This window comes from Cynocephalus volans, chromosome 16 (genome assembly GCF_027409185.1).
Source record: "Cynocephalus volans isolate mCynVol1 chromosome 16, mCynVol1.pri, whole genome shotgun sequence".
In the NCBI taxonomy this organism is placed as follows: domain Eukaryota; kingdom Metazoa; phylum Chordata; class Mammalia; order Dermoptera; family Cynocephalidae; genus Cynocephalus; species Cynocephalus volans.
In genome coordinates, this window is record NC_084475.1 from 21,856,742 (window position 1) to 21,877,825 (window position 21,084).

General features: G+C 52.5%; 1 protein-coding gene and 1 pseudogene across 3 annotated transcripts; one reads left to right on the forward strand and one right to left on the reverse strand.

Annotated features, from left to right (window-relative positions):
- The first annotated feature begins 8 nt into the window (after positions 1-8).
- Positions 9-7,129, forward strand: SLC25A10 (solute carrier family 25 member 10). Of its 3 annotated transcripts, none has more exons than XM_063081128.1 (11): positions 9-644; positions 3,155-3,274; positions 3,949-4,063; positions 4,160-4,208; positions 4,424-4,465; positions 5,108-5,151; positions 5,287-5,357; positions 5,626-5,718; positions 6,042-6,119; positions 6,785-6,841; positions 6,928-7,129. In XM_063081128.1, the coding sequence occupies exons 1-11, from the start codon at positions 552-554 to the stop codon at positions 7,027-7,029; spliced, it is 864 nt and encodes a 287-aa protein (XP_062937198.1). In that variant the 5' UTR covers positions 9-551; the 3' UTR covers positions 7,030-7,129. The 3 variants fall into 3 exon arrangements, with proteins under 3 accessions (XP_062937198.1, XP_062937199.1, XP_062937200.1); XM_063081129.1 differs by having other exon boundaries at positions 10-250; XM_063081130.1 differs by lacking the exon at positions 9-644 and adding an exon at positions 1,430-1,554.
- Positions 7,130-16,030: 8,901 nt separating this feature from the next.
- LOC134364479 (small ribosomal subunit protein eS6-like) lies at positions 16,031-19,773 on the reverse strand (annotated as a pseudogene).
- Between the last annotated feature and the right edge of the window lie 1,311 nt (positions 19,774-21,084).

Sequence of the window (21,084 nt, forward strand, 5' to 3'; positions counted from 1 at the left end):
AGGCTAGTCCTTCCTACGTGCCCTTTGCCCCAGTTCTCATTTAATCCGCAAAACTGCGCAAGGAGCTCTTCCGCTCCCCTCCTACAGCAGGGCAGGGGCAGACGTGGAGCTGCAGGCCCATGGACACGGGTCGCAGGCCGCGCGCACGTGTCCCCCGCCCGGGAGACACGCGAGCCGGGCCTCCGGCCGCGGCGGTCACTGAGTGCAAGTTGGAGCGGGGGTGTCCGGCTCCTAAGGGCTGCGGGGCCAGGTCGGGGCCGTGACCTTCGGGCCGCGTCCGGCTGGGCGGGGGGCGAAAACCGCGGGGGCTCTGCGCGCACCAGGCGCGGTCCCGGGTCGGCTGGGGGTGGCGGGAGCCCGCCCCGCGCCCCCGCCGCGGCCCCTTTAAGGCGTCGGCTCCGCCACGCGTTGGGTGTGGCCTCCGGGCCCCGCCCCCGGGCTGCGCGCGCGCATTGGCTGTGCGGGGCGCGGACGCGCGCGGCACTTTGAACCGGGCGCGGAGCGGGTGCGCGGGTCGGGTCGGGCCGGGGTCGGGCCACGTCGAATGGGCCATGGCGGCCGAGGTGCGCGTGTCGCGCTGGTACTTCGGGGGGCTGGCCTCCTGCGGGGCCGCCTGCTGCACCCACCCGCTGGACCTGCTCAAGGTGAGGCCGGCCCCGCGGGGCGGGTGGCCGGGACCCCCGGGCGGCCCTCAGCGTGCCCGCCGGGAGGCTGTGTGGAGGGGGAAGTTTCCGCGGCCCGCAGCCCGGGGTCACCCGGCGACCTTGTGCAAGTGGCGTTCCCCGCCGCACTGCGCTTCAGTGCCTGTGTGATCTCGAGCGAGTCACTTGGCGTCTCTGAGCCCGTTCCCACCCCCCAGCCCATACATTCGAGAACAGTCGCTGTGCCTGGTTAAAGTGGGGGCGGGGGGTCCTGTGGGGCGCGCAGGTACTGGCACCTGGAGACCTGCGGGTCTAGCACACCCAGGGCAGGGACCGAGCGGTCCACGCTACTGGGCGCTCAGCACACACTGTGGGAGGCGAAATGAGGGCCGTGGCCTGAACGAGTGGGTGACCCAGGCGCTGGGCCGCTTCCTCGGGAGGGGTGTTAGGACCAGCCAGCCCCAGGTGACATGGAGGCGACCCTGCCTGCTCTTAGTCCCCACCCGACAGTGGATGGACCTTAGTACAAGAAACAGACGTGCGTTTTTTTGCTCTTTTTCTTTTTAAAAAGTGCTTATGTGGTAGAATAAGACAGAGCTCCCTTGTTCCCCAGGGCCAGCCAAGGGAGGTGCTTCTAACCCTGACTCACCACCAGGCAGGGAAGAAAGGGCCTGAGGCTTTGTGATCTGGGGCTGTGGTCACCAGGCAGCCTGTGGGCAAGGTGGAGCCAGCCTGGCCGCTCCCCTCCTTAACCACCACTCAAAGCCAGCCTGTGTCCAGGAAGTCACCTGTGGCCTTCTGAACATCCCACGTGCAGGACTGTTCCTCTGACTCTAGGCCTGTCCCTCGCGGGAGGGGATTGACTTTTCTAATTAGTGAAAACATAGTCACCACGCAAAGGCACGGTTAGCAGGTGGGTGTGTTGGGTGCAAGCATGGACATGAAACCTTGCTAGTCCTGCACTGCTGTGCTTAGAGGCCACTCTGGCCACCAGAGAGGTGGGGGTAGCAGCAAACGGGAACTCCTTGGATCTTTCTTACTTTTTTTTTGGATGCCCCCGCAGCCCCCACCCCCATCAAGGGGTCCTGGAGGGTCAGCCCTGCCAGCCTCACTCACTGGTCCTCTGGGTGTTGATAGGCTTTGTTCTGGGGCCACGCGCTGTTGTCCACTCTCCAAGGCCAATGGCTCTTGGCCCGCTGTCCCCCATTCTCTTTTGCTGCAGAACACAGGCCTGGAGGAGATCAGGGAAGGCACCACCCACGAAAGCGTGACCGCCCTCTGTCCCTGGGAGCACGTGCTGGGGTGCAGTGGACCGTGTCCACCAGGGAGGCTGCGGCCTGGGTTTCCCCTGAGGGCTGCTCACCAGGGCCTCTGGGGTGACCGTCTGAGAGCTGTTTGAAAGCTCTTTGGTCTCTCTACACTTTGCCCCACATCCTGGCTCAGGCCTCAGTCACTTATCGCCTGGACAGGGGCTGCTGCCCGAGTGGCCACCCTGTCCTCCGTCCCAGCCCCTCCATCCTGCCCGGCTCAGTTTGGGAGGACAACTCTCTCTGTTGCCTAGCTGGGTTTGAAGCCCTTCTCTGTCCCCACGCATCTTTGCTGCCCCCATCCCCTGGGTGGCTCCCTGTGCATGTGGGGGGTCACAGTCAGCTGTGGACCTGCTTTCTTGGGGCCAGTGCTGGGCTGGGGCCGGGGAGCCTGTGGCCTCTGATCTTCTTCGTCTGTCCCCGGCCCACCCTTCTTCTGCCTGGAGCCCTCAGCTGGCCAGGACAGGTGGAGGAGGCCTGTGAGTGGTGACAGCCATTAGGTTGGGGAAGTTACAGGGCTGACACCCCCCATGCACCCGCACACGCCCTCGGCTCCTAGGCGCTTTCCCTGGGCCAAGGCCAATATCCCCTGCCCCACTGAATCTCTGCCACCTTGCAAGGCCCTCTCTGCCGCCGCCTCTGAGTCTCAGTGTTCCTTCAGGCCCCCTCGCTATCTCTGAGTCCTCATAAACCTTCAGTGAGTGGTTGTGGTTAAAAACTGGGCCTTGGAGTCAGCCTGCTGGAGCCCAAATCCTTATGGCGCAGGGGATGCTTTACCTCTCTCTGTTTTAGTTTCCTCATCTGTAAAAGGGGAGTGATGAACCCCCAGGGACGGGTGCCATGCATGGACATTCCTGGGCTCTGGCCTGGCTGGTGGTGTCACTGTCGTAAAACAATAATGTGGAGCAGGTTCCAGGCCTGGGTGTGGAGTCCCCAGACAGAGCCTTTAGAGGCCTCACTGCTCCCGCCCCAGCTTCCCCGTCTCTAGATGGGGGTACTGGTAGCACTGACCCCACTGGCTTGTTGTGGGGGTCTGAAAGCGGTACATTCTGGAAAAGGTCTCAGAGCAGAGCTGGCCGGGGGGCTCCAGGCAGCAGCCTCAGCGCCACCCCTGTCTCTGCCAGCCTGGGCCCCCAGGTCTCTCCATTGTGCCAGCAGGGCCCTACCCTGAGCAGGCATGACCCCCCCCAACCCCCTGTGCGGCAGGTGCACCTGCAGACGCAGCAGGAGGTCAAGCTGCGCATGACGGGCATGGCGCTGCGGGTGGTGCGCTCCGACGGCGTCCTGGCGCTCTACAACGGCCTCAGCGCCTCGCTGTGCAGACAGGTACAGCCACAGCCCCGGCCCTGTCCTCCCGAAGCTCTTCCTTTCTGTCACCCATAAGTCAGCGTCCCAGGGCCACCTACCCCTCACCTCCCTCAGATCTTGGTCCCAGAGCCCATGCTCTGGACGTGTCCTGCAGACCTGGACTTGGCCACTGTGGGTGCCCTGGGGGACTCCTAGGTTCTTCCTCCTCCTTTTTTTTTTTTTTTAAAGCTGCCCAGTAAGGGGATCTTAACCCCTGGCTTGGTGTCATCAGCACCACACTCTCCCGAGTGAGCCAACCAGCCATCCCTATATAGGGATGGCCTTGGTGTTGTCAGCAACGCACTCTCTTGAGTGAGCCACGGGCCGGCCCTTCTTCCTCTTCCTTTTCTACGAGGAAGGTTCCTCAGGGCCTGGGGAGCTGGTGACCCCAGAGTGGGCGTGGAGCGTGGTCCTGCCTTCCACAGGGAGAGCTCTGCTTACAGATAGGGGAACTGAGGCCCAGGGGTGGAAAGAGGAGGGTGGGGCCCTAGATTTGTGAACTGGCTCAGCCACCTGCTGGCTCTGTGGCCTTGGGAGAACCCCTCAGTGACCCCATGGTCCACGGGGTGATGACTGGGCCGAGTAGGGCTGGGTGTGGAGGGCCGAGGGATGCGGGGTGAGCCTGTCCGTCTGAGCCGGACCCTTCTCCCCAGATGACCTACTCCCTCACTCGATTCGCCATCTATGAGTCTGTGAGGGACCGCATGACCAAGGGCAGCCAGGGGGCTCTCCCCTTCCATGAGAAGGTGTTGCTGGGCTCCATCAGTGGTGAGTGGCAGCGGGCAAGGCACAGGGCAGGCAGGTGGGCAGGCCAGGGACAGCACAAGTCATCACACATTTACTCTGGGCTTTGTGTCATCCCAGGTTTAACTGGAGGCTTTGTGGGGACTCCCGCAGACTTGGTCAACGTCAGGTTGGTGCGCCCCCTGCCCACACCTGTCCCCTAAGGCCAGGGGCTCTTGCTGGGGTCTGCAGCATGTTCAGCCTGGAACAAGCCACACGGACCCTGGAATCCTTGCTGAAAGGGGGTGGGGCCCAGCTGATCCCGCCACAGTGGGGTCTGCAGGGTGTGGGTGGATCCAGCCGCCGTGCCCCACACCTTCTCCTGAGCACGTGGTTCTGCTTCAGGATGCAGAATGACATGAAGCTGCCCCTGAATCAGCGGCGCAAGTGAGTAGCAGGGCCGGGCTCTGCCCCTGGGGGCGGCTGGGTTTGCAGGAGGCTAAGGCCAGGAGGGACCCCTGAGCAGCTCCGCCGTGACCCAGTCAGGACCCCGATAGGGTGCATCACCCATGGAGTCTCATGAAATGGGGGTGCTTCTGGCGCTCAGGAACAACTCCAAGCACGGCTGTGCTGGCATCACTGGGGGGTGTCGCTTGATCCCCCAGACCTTTGGGTTCTTTCCTTGCAGGAAGAGCCTTGTTGGATTGGGGGTGACCAGAACCATCTCCTCTCAAACCTGCTGACACCCAAGAGTGGTGTCATGAGTCGGGGCCTGTTTTGGGCCTGATGTTAGTGAGGAGACTGAGGCCGTGGAGGGGCACGTGACATAAAGACCCCCAACAGGGGCACTGTCAGGGAAGATGGGACCGGAGTGAACTGGGGGGAAGGGGCCAGCAGGACAGGGGCATGGCCATGGGCTGGCAGCCCACCAAAGGGGCTGGCATCCAGGTGTTTCCTTGGAGAGGGACCCTCAGCCCCATGAGGTCTCCTGACCAGTGGTGGGGGTCTGGCTCTTCTTGGCCCGGGAGGACCCTCCCGCGGGAGCTAGTGGTCCGGGAGAGCCTCACATGGCTGCTCTGTCACTGGCAGCTACGCCCATGCCCTGGATGGCCTGTACCGCGTGGCTCGTGAAGGTGAGCAGAGCAGGTGCTTTGTTTGGGGGTCGGGGGGCTGAGGACGCTGGTGGGGCGAGGGGCATTATGCAGGACCGTGGGGGGTGGCCCGAGGAATTTGGGCTGGGTGTCCGACCTCACCCCTTCCTCGTGCAGAGGGTCTGAAGAAACTGTTCTCTGGCGCGACCATGGCATCCAGCCGCGGGGCCTTAGTCACCGTGGGCCAGGTAGGGCTGTGAAGGGTCAAGCTCTCGGGCAATGTCTGCAGCCTCTGACCTCTGTCCTCAGAGGGATCGCAGAGCAAGGAGCGGACACTGAGAGCCCTCCTGGGTGGCCACCTGCTGTCCCTTTGTGGTGGCTGGGGAGGTGTGCACAGGTGGGTCAGGACTGTGGCCTGTGAGTGACCTTGGGCAAGTTCCTCCCCAGTCTGGGCCTCACCTCTCCCTGGAGCTGGGGGCCATCCTGAAGCCCTGACTGTCCCTGTGCCCTCTGCAGCTGTCCTGCTATGACCAGGCCAAGCAGCTGGTCCTCAGCACTGGCTTCCTGTCTGACAACATCTTCACGCACTTCATTGCCAGCTTCATTGCAGTAAGTGCCAGCGGGGCAGGGGTCCCTGACCCCTTCTGGGGGGCTGAGATGCCTAGGTGAGGCGAGGTTTCCAGGAAACAAGTGGCCTTGGGTGGGTCACTAGGCTCTCTGGGGCTACACAAGGGGTGCTGGAGCCTGGGGAGCTCATGGGTCAGCCTGGTGCCCAGGCCAGTACGGTTTCTGGTGTCCCCCTGGGGCCCCAGGTCCTACAGCCTTGGGACACCTCCTGGGAGTCAGAGCAAGGCGCTCTTTTCAGAGTTGGCCTGTGGGGATGTGGTGATAGGGGGGCCTGCAGGCCCGTTGGTGACGAGCCCCCTCCCCAGGGTGGGTGTGCCACGTTCCTGTGCCAGCCCCTGGACGTGCTGAAGACGCGCCTGATGAACTCCAAGGGGGAGTATCGGGTGAGTGGGGCCAGGGGCTTCAGGCCCAGGTCCCCAGGCTGTGGCTGGGGCCTGGGTTAGTGCTCCTGCCTCTGCACTGCTGGGCTCCGTGGTCTGGTGAGTCTCCTCACTTGGGGACCTAGGGACAGGGCTGTCTCCTCATTTGCTGCATTTTTCCCTTTCTGTCGCTCATCTCTGCACAGCCCTTGGCCTCAGGGGAAGGGGCTGTGCCTTTCAGTGTCTTTTGCCTTATTTTTATTTTCATCAGACTTCTTTGGCACGTTGACAGAGGTGGCCAGTCCACTGTGCTCAGGGCCCTGTAAGGGGGTGCAGTGCTGAGCCTCTGCCTCGGGCTCCCCCCGACTCCCAATGTTTCCATGTCTCTGTCTCTTGCTCTTCTCCCTGACCTGCCCAGTCACAGGCTCTCACAGTTCTGCTCACAGCCCTCCCAACCGCGGGTCACTGGGGTGTGCCTTCGGGGTTCTGGTTTTGCCCTCCCTGTGCAGGGGTGCCGTGGCCCCCGTGCCCTCGGCTCTGTAGTTGCCTGTTGACCCCCAAGCCTGCTCTCCTCGCCTCTCAGGCTCGTGCCCATGCCTTGAGCCCGGCTGGTGCTTGGGGTGGGGGTTGATTTCTGCCTTTCGAGTGAGAGTCAGCTTTCTCACTACTTCCTTCTGCGTTTTCTGCAGGGTGTTCTCCACTGTGCTATGGAGACAGCAAAGCTTGGACCACTGGCTTTTTTCAAGGTGCGGTGGGGGCGGTGGGGGCGGGGCAGCAGGCGGGGGTCCCTCCAGGGCTCTTTGCATCTCCTGTCTCTCTCGTCTCCTTCCAGGGCCTCTTTCCTGCTGGCATCCGTCTGGTCCCCCACACTGTGCTCACCTTCGTGTTTCTGGAACAGCTCCGCAAGCACTTTGGCATCAAAGTGCTGTCGTGATGGGGCCATGGGAGCAGGCTGGGCCACGCCCAGCCACCAGTGCCAGCTTCTTCCAAAGAGTCCAGGAGGGTCGGCACCCAAGCCTGCAACTGCTGTCGTCCCAGCAGCTCCTGCCCTTCCCACCAGCCGGGTTGGCTGAGCCTCCCGACCCTGCCTGGGCCAGAGCTCATTCCAGTGACCTTCCTCCCCTCCTGAGCCCCCTGTAGCCACATCTCCACCTCCACCTCCCCCACCCCACTCCCACCTCTTCCCACTCCCAGGCTCTCCCGCAGCGTGTTTACAGTGGCCTCCCCTCCCCATCCCCAGTGATTCACTCGGGGAGGGGTCCTGGGCGGTCCGTGAGCCAGCTCTGCCCTGAGCACGCAGTTGACCCTGGGGCTTTCTGTTGCCCAGGGTTTGCTCCTGTCCCTGAGCTGCTGCTCGGGCCGGCAGTCTTCCAGTAGCTTCCCTCAAGGATTGGGTGCAGGGTGGGGGTGTGGCCTAGCAGTCACTCCCCAACCTGTGTGAGTGTGTGTGCAAGTGCGGGTGCGTGTGCAAGTGCGAGTGTGCTTTTATCTCATGGGAGGGACTGTACCTTTAGTGTTCTTGGAGGCATCTATGACCCCCCAGGATGCCCTGCTCCCCCATGAGACGAACAAACAGGCAGTTGGCCAGTGAGTGCCCAGGAGGGCGAGGACCCAGGTGGCAGTGTGGGTCACTGAGGTCCCCCCTGCCCCTCCCCACATCCAGCCCCAGTTGCTTCATTGGTTAGTTTTGCCAAAACCTCTCAGCACCAACTGGCTGCTGCTGTCTTTAAGAATTGCGCAATTTCCCCACCACCTGCATCCTTCCTGCCCCAGCTCCCGGGGAACAGGGCCCACACTCAGTGGTGGTGGGCTGCAGTTGCGTCCTAGTGGGCTCCTCCCTGTATGGACAATGGTCACCCCATAAGACTGCCAAGCAGCCCATCAGCCAAAAGACGGCCACCCAGGCTCTGCTGCCAAACCAGCCTGTCCCTCAAAAACAGGGTTGGCTGCATCCATCTGCCTCCCCAGGCCCCCTCAGCCCTGTTCCCACCTAGGAAGGGCTGGGGGACAGCTCTGCAGCAGATGCTAATAAACACCTGTGAACTGCGCCCATCTGTTCACTACATACCACTCACCTGCCACGCCAAGGCCACTCACTGTCCAGGGGTAGTGGGACCCCCCCCCCCCGTGCCCTCTGGAGGTTTTATGGGGAACAGGGCCAAGGGCTTGGGGGGAAAAGGAGCTTTGTCCCTAGCTGTGTACCTTTGGGTGGCCTGTGGGCAGAGGAATCGTTGGGAGGTATGGGGTGGGGTGAAAAACCAGTGCATTGGTGGGAAAAGAGGTGAGGCTAGGGGGTGGAGATGCTGGAGTTGGGTCTGGGCCAGTGTTGAGTTCCTGGACTCCACAGGGCCACCCCTTCCCAGCAAGCGCCTGCTGCTGCAGGGCACCCCAGGTGTGAGTGTCTCCCCTCTCAGCTGCAGGAAGTGCCCCTGGAGTCATCCCTAGGCTGCTGGACACTGACCAGTTGTGCAGCAAGCCCCCAAAGACTGGGGAGACCCTGCCTCCAGACCTGCAGACCCCCAAGAGGTCTGGGTTGGAGCTGGCCTGAGGCTGGGCAGGCAGGGGAGGGACAGTGGATGGCCTGTGGGCACCACATTCAAGCTGGAGGACACCTGTCCTGGGCCTGGGGCAAGGAGACTTTTATGGAGCATTTCAAGTGTGTAAAAAAAAAAGACAGTGGTGATGGTTGTACAGGTCTGTGAATACACTAAAAGCCACTCTATCTCCATGAAGGTGTGTGCTTGGGGAAAAGAAAAAACCCTGCATGTCACTTGTTCAGCTTCAGTAGGGAGCGCAGCCACAGGCCCTTCCCCACTGGCTGGGTTGCTTGGAGGGAAATTTCAGACTCCGTGTCATTTATAAAGGAATGCATTAGCACATCTCTAAAAATAAGCTTTTTAAAATTTAATGTAACAATAGTGATCCTTTATATTTAAGGTTTTTGTATTTTTTTTTTTAAGATGACTGGTAAGGGGATCCTAACCCTTGACTTGGTGGTGTCAGCACCACATTCTCCCAAGTGAGCCATGAGCCAGCCCTATATGTAAGTTTAATGATAAATCTTTAATATCTTCAGATGCCCTGTTGGTGCCAGATCTCCTAATTGTGAAATATACTAAAAAGCATATGTACTTCACAGGGCCTGGTTTTCCAAAGCCTTGCAGTTTCAAATATTGACCTTGCAGAGGACTGGAAATTTTCCTCAGGCTATAAGTCTCTGGTGTAAGATAAAGAATTGTGGCACAACAGGTTGCTGGTTCAGAGATAGACTAGTTACTGATTGTTATGTAAAAATACTGAGAGACTGATGTAGAAAGGAATGTTTGCTAAGATCAAGCTTTTGTTAATTGCCTTACTGTAATGTCATCTGGCTTGTTTCACTGAAAGTTACCAGCCTGTGTTGTTAAACTATAACCCCACCTATGTCTCTTCCTGTAACTTCCTGGTCTGGAAAATAAATGCAGGAAGAGAACCCCAATTCGGTGTTAATTCCCCAAGGAAGGGATGGCTCTTGCTTGAGCATCCCAAAGGGAGATTAAACACTTCGGGGCCTCTCACTGCTCAGAAGAGATGGGCTTTGAGTAATCCTTTGCATCTCCGTCACCCAGGGGAAGTGGGGTGACAAATCCATGGGGGGTGAAGCAACGCAAAGCAACACCAGTTGCCACGTGCACTTTGTTAAGAGTTGGTTTTGAGTGTAGTCTGGTCACAGGCTGCAACGGGTTTTCTCACATCTTTCCAGTATGCCCCATCCTTTAATAAGTCAAGTCTGTCTGGTCCTGCCGCCTGTCCTATCTAACTTGGTCGGCTGCAGCCCAGGGTGGTGGTTGGCCTGTTTTTCCATCCTCGAATTTCCTAAAACTGCCAGATCTGGATTTGGGTCCTGTTTCTGGTGACAATACCAGGTGTGGAGCGTGGTTCCTCCTGCCTTGTCGCAGGCCAGGGTCGGGGTATGGCTGGGTGTCAGAGGTCAACAGGAAGCAGCAGAGGACCAGGCCAGGCTTCCAGGATCAGGGTGGGGTGGGGCCACAGGGTGCACCAGGACTGGCCCTGCTGGTCCAAAGTACCCTCAGGCCAGAGCAAACAAAGGCTTTCACGTTTTCACACGGCACTGAACGCCCAGGTTAGAAACCCACTGGGGAGGGCCTGTGAACAAGGACTCCTGGGAAGTCCAAAAAGGCAGCTCTGGCTGGCAAATTCCAGAAACTGCACACTCGAGGGCACGTTTTTCTCAGAGCTGCTTTGATTGGGAGTGCTGGAATAGTCCTGCTGCCATGGCCACCTGAGTCACCTGGGAAGCTGGCATTTCACCAGCCTCCCCTTTCCCGCTTCCCTCCACCCAGCCCCGCCTGGAGCTCCCTGGAGGGAAGGACGTGCCTGGTCTGGTTTGGCGAGGCAGGCCTGGCAACTGCGCACTGCAGCGCGGGGTGCAGCCGGCAGAGCCCTGCCCCCTTCCATAGAAACTGCAGTCCCTCCCCGGGCACGTGCATCTCAGCGGCTCCGCACACTTCATCTGTCGGGGGCAAAACCAATCTGAGAGGGAGAGGAAAGTGGTGGGTTGCCCCAGTGTTCAGTCCTGGGGCTTTAGTGCCCAGCCTGCAGGTCCTGTGGTCCCAAGGCCAGAAGCTGACTGATTCATACTTGGGCTTATTAGGGGGACAGTTCCAAACCTGGTGCCGTGTCAGCATTTCAGCAGTCAACCTCAGATCATTTTTCTTAATGACTTTATAGTTTACAGAAAGTTACACGATAACCACTTGCCAAGAAATTTCCACAAGGGTGCTCAGACACTTGGATGGGGAAAGCGCAGCTTTTCAACAAATGGTGCTGGGACAACTTGTACCACATGCAGGAGGATGACCTGGACCCCTGCCTCACACCTGCTGCAAAAGCTGACTCGAGATGGATCATAGACCTAAGTATGAGAGCAAAAACTATAAAACTTGTAGAAATAGGCGAAAACCACCCAAATGAGAACAAGCAGAGGCTGCTTATTCAGAGCTTGTTATGGCAAGGGGCTCGATATGTGAATTTATGTCTCAATGAAGCTGTTTTAAAAAAAACCCAAACAATATAGAAAAGTAGAAAGAAGAAATAAAAACAAATTAGAAAATCCATCCATGTCCGTCCACGCCACTTCCAGGAAGTGATACGGACACACATAGACAACGCTTTGTCAAAGTGGGATCACAGAATATTTGATAATTTATAATGTTATATAAAAATATTAACTATAGCATTCACTAAATATTTTGTTTAGAAGAGAAATAAGTATACTTAACTTTAAAAAGAGAATTTGATTAAAGGAAAATATTAAGCTCCATGCCAGCACTGCTCACGCCATGCCTGATGCTGTGGCCATCTGGGGACACAAGGGCACATGAGGATGTGTCTGGGGACACCTTTGTGACATACAGACTCATCAGAAGTTCCCATACTGCTCCTGCTCTTTAAACCCGCACTTAGTAGGATTTTGTTTTTGTTACATTTTTTGTTGGCAGCTGGCCAGTGCAGGGATCCGAGTAGTTGACCTTGATGTTAGCACCACGAGCCTCAGTGGGGTTTTGGATCCTTGAGTGAGGCTGCTGGTGGCGGGGCAGTCTGGGGACAACGGTGGAGTCTGGAAATCAGCCCAAAGGAGCGCAAGGAGCCAGAGCGGAGCAGGTGAGTGTGGCAGTCTGAGCAGGAGCGTGCCCGCCAGCGGCTCTTGGGGACGTGCTGGGCCCGCTCCCCCTGCTGGAGTTACAGTCACGTGCTGCATAGTGATGTGTTTAGGTCAATGACAGACCACTTATAAGACGGTGGTCCCACAGATGATAACAGCTGAAAAATTCCTACCGCCTAGTGACCTCAGGTGTAAGATCCAGCACGACGCATGTTACTGTGGTGGTGCTGGCGTTAACACACCTACTGCAGAGCACATGCAGGAGGGGTGCCCGGCTTACCCACGGGTGACCCTCCCTAAGGCGGCTCAGACCTTTAAGACAGGAAGCCGAGCATTTGACAAACTAGGTCTGACCCCACGTGAAAGTGTGGTTGTCAGCGTTAGAACTCTTGCATTCTTCAGTGATCCCCACCTGTCCCCATAGCAGGATAACAGTGGGCGGTATTGAGCTAACACTCCCTGAGCGTCTGCCAAGTGCCAGGCACAACCCTACCTGCAATCTGGGGGGCAGAGGTGTTCTAATCCCCACTTAACAGATGGGGACAGTGAGGCACGGAGCGACTTGGTGACATAATTAGAGGGCCAGTGCAGGTGACAGGAAAGCCACTGCTGCTCCTTTCATGATACACTTTTGCATAAGGGTGACATCGCCTGAGGACACATTTCTGAGAATGTGTTCCTGTATTAAGCAACCCATGACTATATTTAATCTATTTATAAATAGCTTTTTGTTTTGTTTTTAAAAGTAGTTCGTGGACCACAACAGGAATTCAAACAGCACAGGAGGGTTTTCTTGGAAGCCTGCGCCTCCTTCCCAGCCAGACCCCGGTCCAGGACCCTCCCCGCAAAACAGCCAGTGTCACCGTTCTTGGGTATTTCCCACGATATTTGAATTTAACAGAAGAAAAGAAAAACACAAGTGAGGTGGAAGTAGGCTCTGGTCCTCAGAACAGTATTTCCCACAGGAGATGTTAGTCCCCAAAACGCGGTGGGAAGCGCTGGAGGTGGCATCCTGAGGGTTTGTCTGTCCCCGCCTTTCGTGTGCAGGTGGACGCGCTGTTTGACATACGACAGACGGGGCGTGGGGGGGGGGGGATATACTGATGCCCCCGCTGTGCCAGGGGTGCTGCGTGGAGCCTGGCCCTGGCCCTGTGGCCGGCTGGGTGCATGGCTTGATGCTGCCATGGGTCACTCTCGGCTGCACCTTCCTTCCTGAACTGTCAGGTTGGAGCGCTCCCCCCGTTCTTCCAGCTCCTGCCAGCCCTGACCCCGGGTGGCCAGGGTGACTGGAGTGGCCGGGGTGGCCGGGAGTCTCGCTCAGCCTGGCGGTTGGGTTCTGAGTTCTCAGGGCACCGGGTGGCCAGGGTGACCGTCGCGCTCAGGGAGGGCTGGGGCGCCATCCTGTTTGAGGGCAAGGGCCGGTTGCCTTTATCCCCAAGCCCTGCTGGCCAGGCTGGGCGCTGGCCCGTCCCCACCGCCACCCCCGGAGTACAAGCAACAGCTCCCGTTTCTGCCCCCATTTGCTGAGTCCTGGCCTGAAGAATCATTTGACCTTGAATTTCAGTCGTGCAAGCGGGAGCCCCTCAGACTCAGCTGCCTGCTAGTTTATTTCCAGGACAGGGTGTGCGTGCCCTTTGATCTGTGAATTAGCTCTTCCCGCCCCTTAGAGACCCCTCCCGTGGGCACCTCCCTGCCCGTCTCACCCTCAGGTGACGCTGATTGGCTCTTACTGCCATAGGTCAGCTCAGGTCCACAATCCTGTACAAGTGGGGTCAGGGGACACGCTCTTCTCCTGTCCGGTTTCTTCACTCAGCATAATTATTTTGAGGATCATCCATGTTGTGGCATCAATCATCCCTTACATTTTATTTATTTTTATTTTATTTTACTTTATTATTTATTTATTTATTTATTGCATCTGGCTGGTGCAGGGACTGAAAATTCATTGCATTTTAGTGCTGAGCTTTGCTCCATTGTATGGATGAATAGACCACACGCTGGGTATCTATCACCTATTGATGGACTTTTGGGTTGTTTCCACTTTGGGGTTATTACAAATGATAATAAATACTACTGTGTGCAGAGTCTTTATGTAGACATATACTTTCATTTGTCTGGATGAATACCTAGGAGTAGAATGGTATTTTTTTAAATATCATTAAGAACCCGTCCAACTAAACATGGGCTGGCCGGTTGGCTCAGTTGGTTGGTACATGTTATTGTATCAGCAAGGTCAAGAGTTCGGATCCCCATACCAGCCTCCACACAAACACAAAGAACCTGCCAAAGTGGCTGCACCGTTTTACATCCTGGCCAGTGGCATGTGCGACTGCACCACATTCACCAGCATCTGCGTAGTCATCTTTCTTAAGTTTAGCTGTTTCAGTAGGTATGCAGTGGTGTCTCGTTATGGTTTTAATTTGCATTTTTCCTAGTAACTAATGACATTGAGCATCTTTTCACACTTACTTACTTGCTGTCTGTACGTCTTCTTTAGTGAAGTGTCCAAATATTTTGACCATTTATTTTAAGTTGGATTGTTTTCTTACTATTAAGTTTTTAAAAATTATGGGCCGACCCCATGGCTCACTTGGGAGAGTGCGGCACTGGGAGCACCAAGGCCATGGGTTCTGATCCTATGTAGGGATGGCCGGTGCGCTCACTGGCTGAGCGTGGTGCTGATGACACCAAGCCAAGGGTTACGATCCCCTTACCGGTCACAAAAAAATAAAAAATTATAACCCCCGGCAAACAATTTCTTTTAGTATATATATTCATTTCCATTTCTCTTGTGGGAAGGTTTTTAACTAAAATGTCAATCTCTTTGATAAAGGACTATTTAGGTTTTCTACTCCTTTGGTGAGTTTTGGTCGTTTGTGTTTTTCAAGGGATTTCTTGAATGTATTGGCATAAAGCTGATCATAGTATTCCTTTATTATCCTTTTAGTCACTTGACTTATCTTCAATCATTCATGCATTCTAAGTTGTGCATTTAAGGCTACACATTTTTTTCTTCTGAGACTGACTTTGGCTGTATTCTACAAGTTTTCGATCAATAGTGGTCTCTCATTACTGAGCATGTAAAATTTTTAACTTTCTCTTTCTCTTGAGGGTTATCTGAGACATTATTTTTAAAAATAGACAAATCCATAATTCTAGGTGGAGACTTCAGCACCCCTCTCCCAGCAATTTATAGAGCAACTACACAGAAAATCAGCAAGGATACAGAAAACCTCATCAGCACCATCAGCCGGCAGGACCTAAGCAGTGCTCACAGCCCCACTCCACAACAGCAGGATGCAGCTTCCTTTCAAGCACCGTGGAACATATTCCACGGCAGGCCATGTCCTGAGCAGGGAATAAACCTTACCAAATTTAAAAGACTTGAAAGCATACAGAGTATGTAGCTGACTGCAATGGAATCAAACTAGAAATCAATAACAGAGGGGAAACAAGGAAATCTCCTAATGTTTGAAAAGTAAACCACACACTTCAAAATATTCCACAGGTCAAAAGAAGAAGTCTCAAGGGAAATCTTTAAAAAATACACTAAACTGAGTAAAAATGAAGATAGGACATATAAAAATTTGTGGGCTACAACTAAAACAGTGCTTAGAGGGAAATTTACATCACTGAATGCTTGTATTAGGAAAAAAAGCTATCCAAAAAACAAAAAACCAAAAAACCTAAGTCTACTTTAAGAACTAGAAAAAAAAGAGCAAAAATAAACCCTAACTAAGCAGATAGAAATAATAAAGATATGAGGGCCGGCCAGATAGTTCAGCTGGTTAGAAGGCAGCCTTATAACACCAAGGTCACGTGTTCAAATCCCCATACCAGCCGCCAAAAAAAAATTAATAAATTCGTAATAATAAAGATATGAGTATAAATCATATCATAAAGACATGAGTATGCATTTCGAAAATGAAATTTCAAGCAGACAAACAAGGAAATTCAGTGAAACAAAAAAGTGGATCTTTGAAAAGATCAATAAAATTGACAAACCTCTAGCAATGCTGACTGCAGGGACTATCACTACAGACCCTGCAGCCATCGAAAGGATATTAAGAGAATATTTAGAACAACTAACTGTACACACATAAATTTTACAACTTAGATGAAATGGAACAATTCCTAGAAAAGCACAAACTAGCAAACCTCATCCAAAATGAGATGACCTGAGTAGCCCCATAACTATTAAGGAAATTGAATTAATAACTTTTTTTTTTTTGAGGTCTGATTGATCTTGTTTTGTTACTCTTTAAAAATCTTATTTTTGACTGGACTCGGACTTAGAAGTAGCAGCTCTCAGAGGGGACAGCTACGTCTCTTGGCATCTGTTCCTGGAGATTTTCCTTGGCTGCCTTCGTTCTCTTGGCCAAAACTTTAGCATATTGTGTGGCCTCTTCCTTATTTTTCTCAGTGCACTGCTTCTTCATGCACCAGCATTTGTGTTGCAGGACACGTGGAGTAACAAGATGCTCAGTCTTGGGTGCTTTGGTCCTAGGTTTCTTCTTCGTTTAAGGGTTTTCTTACAACATACTGGCGAACGGCATCTTCTTTAGAGAGATTGAAAAGTTTGCGGATTCTGCGAGCTCTTTTGGACCCCAGGCGACGAGGCACCATGGTATCAGTCAGGCCCAGAATAACCTTCTCTCCTTTTTTTTTTTTTTTTGTCTTTTTCGTGACTGGTGCTCAGCCAGTGAGTGCACCGGCCATTCCAATATAGGATCCGAACCTGTGGCGGGAGCGTCGCTGCGCTCCCAGCGCCGCACTCTCCCAAGTGCGCCACGGGCTCGGCCCTTCTCTCCTTTTTTTATAATAACCAAGTTGAGAACGCTCAGATTGGCATCCACAATGCAATCCCGAACAGATTTGCGCTTCCTTTCTCCAATTCTTCTTGGTCTATAGCAGGAGGGCCCCTGACTCGGTAGCAGGCGGACATGGCCATGGGTCAGGACACCCTGCTTCATGGGGAAACCTTGTTTGTTGTTCCCATCACTGATTTGGACCACACGACCTTCCATTCTTCACTCAGAGCATCAGCAGCAACCTCTGTGGCCATACGCTGCTCATAAAAAGTGCGAAGTTTGTGTTCATCGTCCACTCAATGAGCTTCTGGCAGCCGGTGGCTGGGAAGGAGATATTCAGCTTCTTCTAGAAGCAGCTGATCGCCTCCGAGGCGCCAAGAAAATGAGGCGTGAATTAGTAACTTTAAAACTCCCAGAGAAAGAAATCTCCAGCCCAGATGATTTCACTGGAAAATGATACTAAAAGTTTAAAGACGAATTTTACACAATCTCTTCCAGAAAATAGAAGAGGAGGAAATACTTCCTAATTCACTTTATGAAGCTAGTGTTGCCTTGATACCAAAACCAAAAACAATGCAAAATAAGAAAACTATAGACAAATATCCCTTATGAATATAGTTGCAAAAATCCTTAACAAAATATTAACAAATAGAATTCAGAGATATAGTTATATATGAAAAGAATTATGCACCATGAGCAAGTGGAATGCAAAGTGGATCAATGTAATCCACCATATTAACAGGCTGAAAAGAAGAAAATCATATAATGATATCAACTGAGGCAGATAAAGTATTTGACAAAAGTCTAATTCATGATAAAAAATTTTATGATATAGGCGCTGGTCTGTGGCTCACTTGGGAGAGTGTGGTGTTGATAACACCAAGGCCACGGGTTTGGATCCCTATATAGGGATGGCTGGTTAGCTCACTTGGGAGAGCGTGGTGCTGACAACACCAAGTCAAGAGTTAAGATCCCCCTACTGGTCATCTTTAAAAAAAATTTTTTTCATGATAAAACATGCATTCACAATTAGAAAAAAATAACTTCCATTCCAAGTCACTACAAGGAAAAAACAAAACAAAACAAAACAAAAAAAAATGTAAAGAAAAGAAAATTTCTGGAAAAATATGAATACAAGGGAAATATCTCAGCATGATAAACAACCCCCCAAAATCTACAACTGACATTATACTTGATGAAAGACTAAAAGCTTTCCTTCTAATATCAGAACACAGCAAGGATGTCCACTGTCACCACTCTTATTTAATGTAGTACTGAAAGTTGTAGCCAGTGCAATAAGGCAAGAAAATAAAATAAAAGGATTGAAAAGGAAAAAATAAAACTGCCTCTCTTTGCAGAAAACATAACTGTCTATGCTGAAAATCCCAATGAACCTACAAAAGAAAAAAAAAATCCTGCTACAGCTAATCAATGAGTTTAGCAAGGTCACAAGATACAAAGTAAACATACAAAAATCAATTGTGTTTCTACATACTAGTGTGAACTAGTAATACCAATTAATTAATTCTGCGACACATTCTTCAGCAGACACCAGCTGGGTATTCTCTAACTCAATTTAATTCTGACACTACCTGGCGATAGTGAGGAATCACACAGGTTGAGGGCTCAGTCCCACAAGCCTGCCCCCACTTCCAATGCCAATTGCAAACACTAGGTTGTTTCATTTGTGTTTCTGACTGACCAGCTATTAAAAAGAAGAAAAAAAAAAAGACATTATTTCAGTATGAATCTTAACAGAACATGTACAGAACTTTTATACTGAAAACTATAAAATGCTGATGAAAAAAGTTTTTTAAATCTAAACAAATAAAGAGACATACCATGTTCATGGACTGGAAGACTCAATTTTCCCAAGTTAATATATAAGTTTATATGTAAGTTTAACACAATTCTTATCAAAATCCCAGAAAAACATTTTGTAGATATAGACAAGATTATTCTAAAATGTATATGGAAAGACAGTGGGACTAGAAGAGCTAACCCCATTTTTAAAAAAGAATAATAAGGTGGGAAAAACCACCTACCTTGTTTCAAGACTTGTTATGAAGCTTCTGTGATCGAGACAGTGTGGTACTGGTGTGAGGACAGACAAATAGATCAATGGAGTAGAATACAGAACCCAGAGATAGACTCATGCAAATTTGCCCAAATGATTTTTGGCAAATGGTGCTGGAGCAATTGGACATCGATAGGTAAAAATATGAGCCTCAACCTAAACCTCATACCTTATGCACAAATGATCTCAAAATGGATTACAGGACTGAAGTGTGAAATTTAAAACTATAAAACTTAAAAAAAAAAAAAAGAATGTGCAGCCTTATAACTCCAAGGTCACGGGTTCAGATCCCCACACCAGCCAGCTGCCAAAAAACAAACAAACAAAAAAAACTAGGAGAAAATCTTCAGAATCTAGGACTAAGCAACATTCTTAGACTTAACACCAAAATCACGATCCATAAAGGGAAAATGGATGCATTAGACTCATAAAAATTTAAAACTTTTGCTCTGTGAAAAGACTCTTAAGAGGCTGGAAAGATAAGCTACAGATTGGGAGAAAATATTTGCAAACCACAAATCCAACAAAGGACCTATATCTAGAATATATAAAGAGCTCTCAAAAGCCGATAATATAAAAAACAAAAAAGCCAGCAATGAGACAATGAGCAAACAACATGAACACATACTTTACCCAAGAGAATGTACAGGTGGTAGATAAGCACAAGGAAAGATGTTTAGACCCTGGTGCTGATAACACCAAGGTCAAGGGTTCAATTCCCAACCAGCCAGCTGCCAAAGAAGATGTTTAACATCATGAGCCATGAAGAAAATGCTAATTAAAACCACAATGCTATATCACGACATATGTATCAGAATGGCTAAAATAAAACGCAGTGACAGACCCTGGGTTTTAGCACACGTGCCGCATGGAGAACCAAACCTTTGACTTTGGTGTTATAACACCGTGCTCCAAGAAAAGTTCTCACTGTGGCTATGGATTTATCAAATCCTCTTTGCATCTCAGTCCTTCCTTACATGATCAGAGCTGTGTTGACTCCCGATTGTCATATACTTTTGGCAGATTGTTCTTTTTTCAGTAAAGAACATCCTTCTTTGACCTATGTAATTATCTTTGTCCTCACTTCTATTTTGTCTGATGTTAATATCATCGTACCTGCTTCATTTCTGCCTTGCTGGGTTATTTTGTGTTGGGTGTGCATAAATGGTCCACCTGACATCCTGCCACCTCCCTCTCGTAAAAACACCTGGTAGCTTTTCAGGGATATACCTCTACCCTTCTAGTCCCTGGGCTTCAAGGGCAGTGGCCCACCCCCAGCTCCCAGCACAGGGGCTCTTGTTGGTTTAAACCAGTCAGCACGGTTTAAACCAGTGATCTGTCAGGGATGGGCCTGTCGGCCAAACTGGGCCGATGTTATGAACAGAGATGCTTGTTGCAGCTTCTGGGTGGAAGCTTCTCTGCTGCACTAGCTCATGGGATGGGCCAGGAAGACACTGCCGGCTCTGCGGGAAGGAATCTCTGTTCCTGCTGTGTGTGACTGAGCAGCACGTGGCCTTTAGAGGCCACAGAAGCCACCCTGTGACCACGAGGCCCGCGAGCCTCGGCTGCAGCAGACCCGGGCAGGCACGGTGGGGAGAGCGAAGCAGCAGGTCTCCGGAGATGCGGTTAATTACGCTTCTCGTGGCATCTTCCTGCAACTGCTCTGTCAGCTTTGGGCCTCAGTTTCACTTGGCCAGTTTACCATCGCCACTTCTGTCACACAGCGGTGGCATTTCTCTTGTGTTTGCTGATTCTTGGTGTCCGCTCTCTTTTGAGCCTTCCCGGCTCCCCAAGTTAGGGAACGGGGGTCTGGGCGACAGCCTGGCTCTGTCTGTGGGACGCCCCTCCCGTGTCTGCTCTTGCTACTTCTGTCCTGGGTAACGTCATCAGGGCCCAAAGCCCACCGCTCTGCCCAGACAGGGGACAGGCCAGGTCCGCGGTGGCACAGCCGTGTGACCCAGTCCTGACAGATGAGATGTGAGGGGAGGTCCCTGGGAGCTCCTGGGAAAAACATCCTCACCCCAAAAAAGAGCCACGGGAGAAGCCTTTTCTTCTGCCAGCATTGCTGTGTCTGGATGTGGGTCTGGTGCTTTGTCCCAGCTCGGGGCACGCTCCTTCTGTCGTCTCCCTGCCTGTCCCTCTGCTCCGTTCACTTTGTTCTCTTGGCCTGCGACACATGGCTGCGCGCTGCACTTCCTGCAACTGCCTCGGGCCGCTGGAGCGGCCTCTGCCACTCCTGGTGCTTTGTGCGGTGACCTTTGGGCTTCACCGACCAATCCACCTCCTGGCGGTGTCCCTGTGGCTCATCAGCTCATCAGTTTTTGGGATTTTGTTTCGATATTTTTTCCAAGATCGGCTAGAATGATTTCTTTTGCATGGATGCACGCCCCCCTCAAACCTCCCCATGGATATCAGATTTTATTCAAAGGTCTGTTC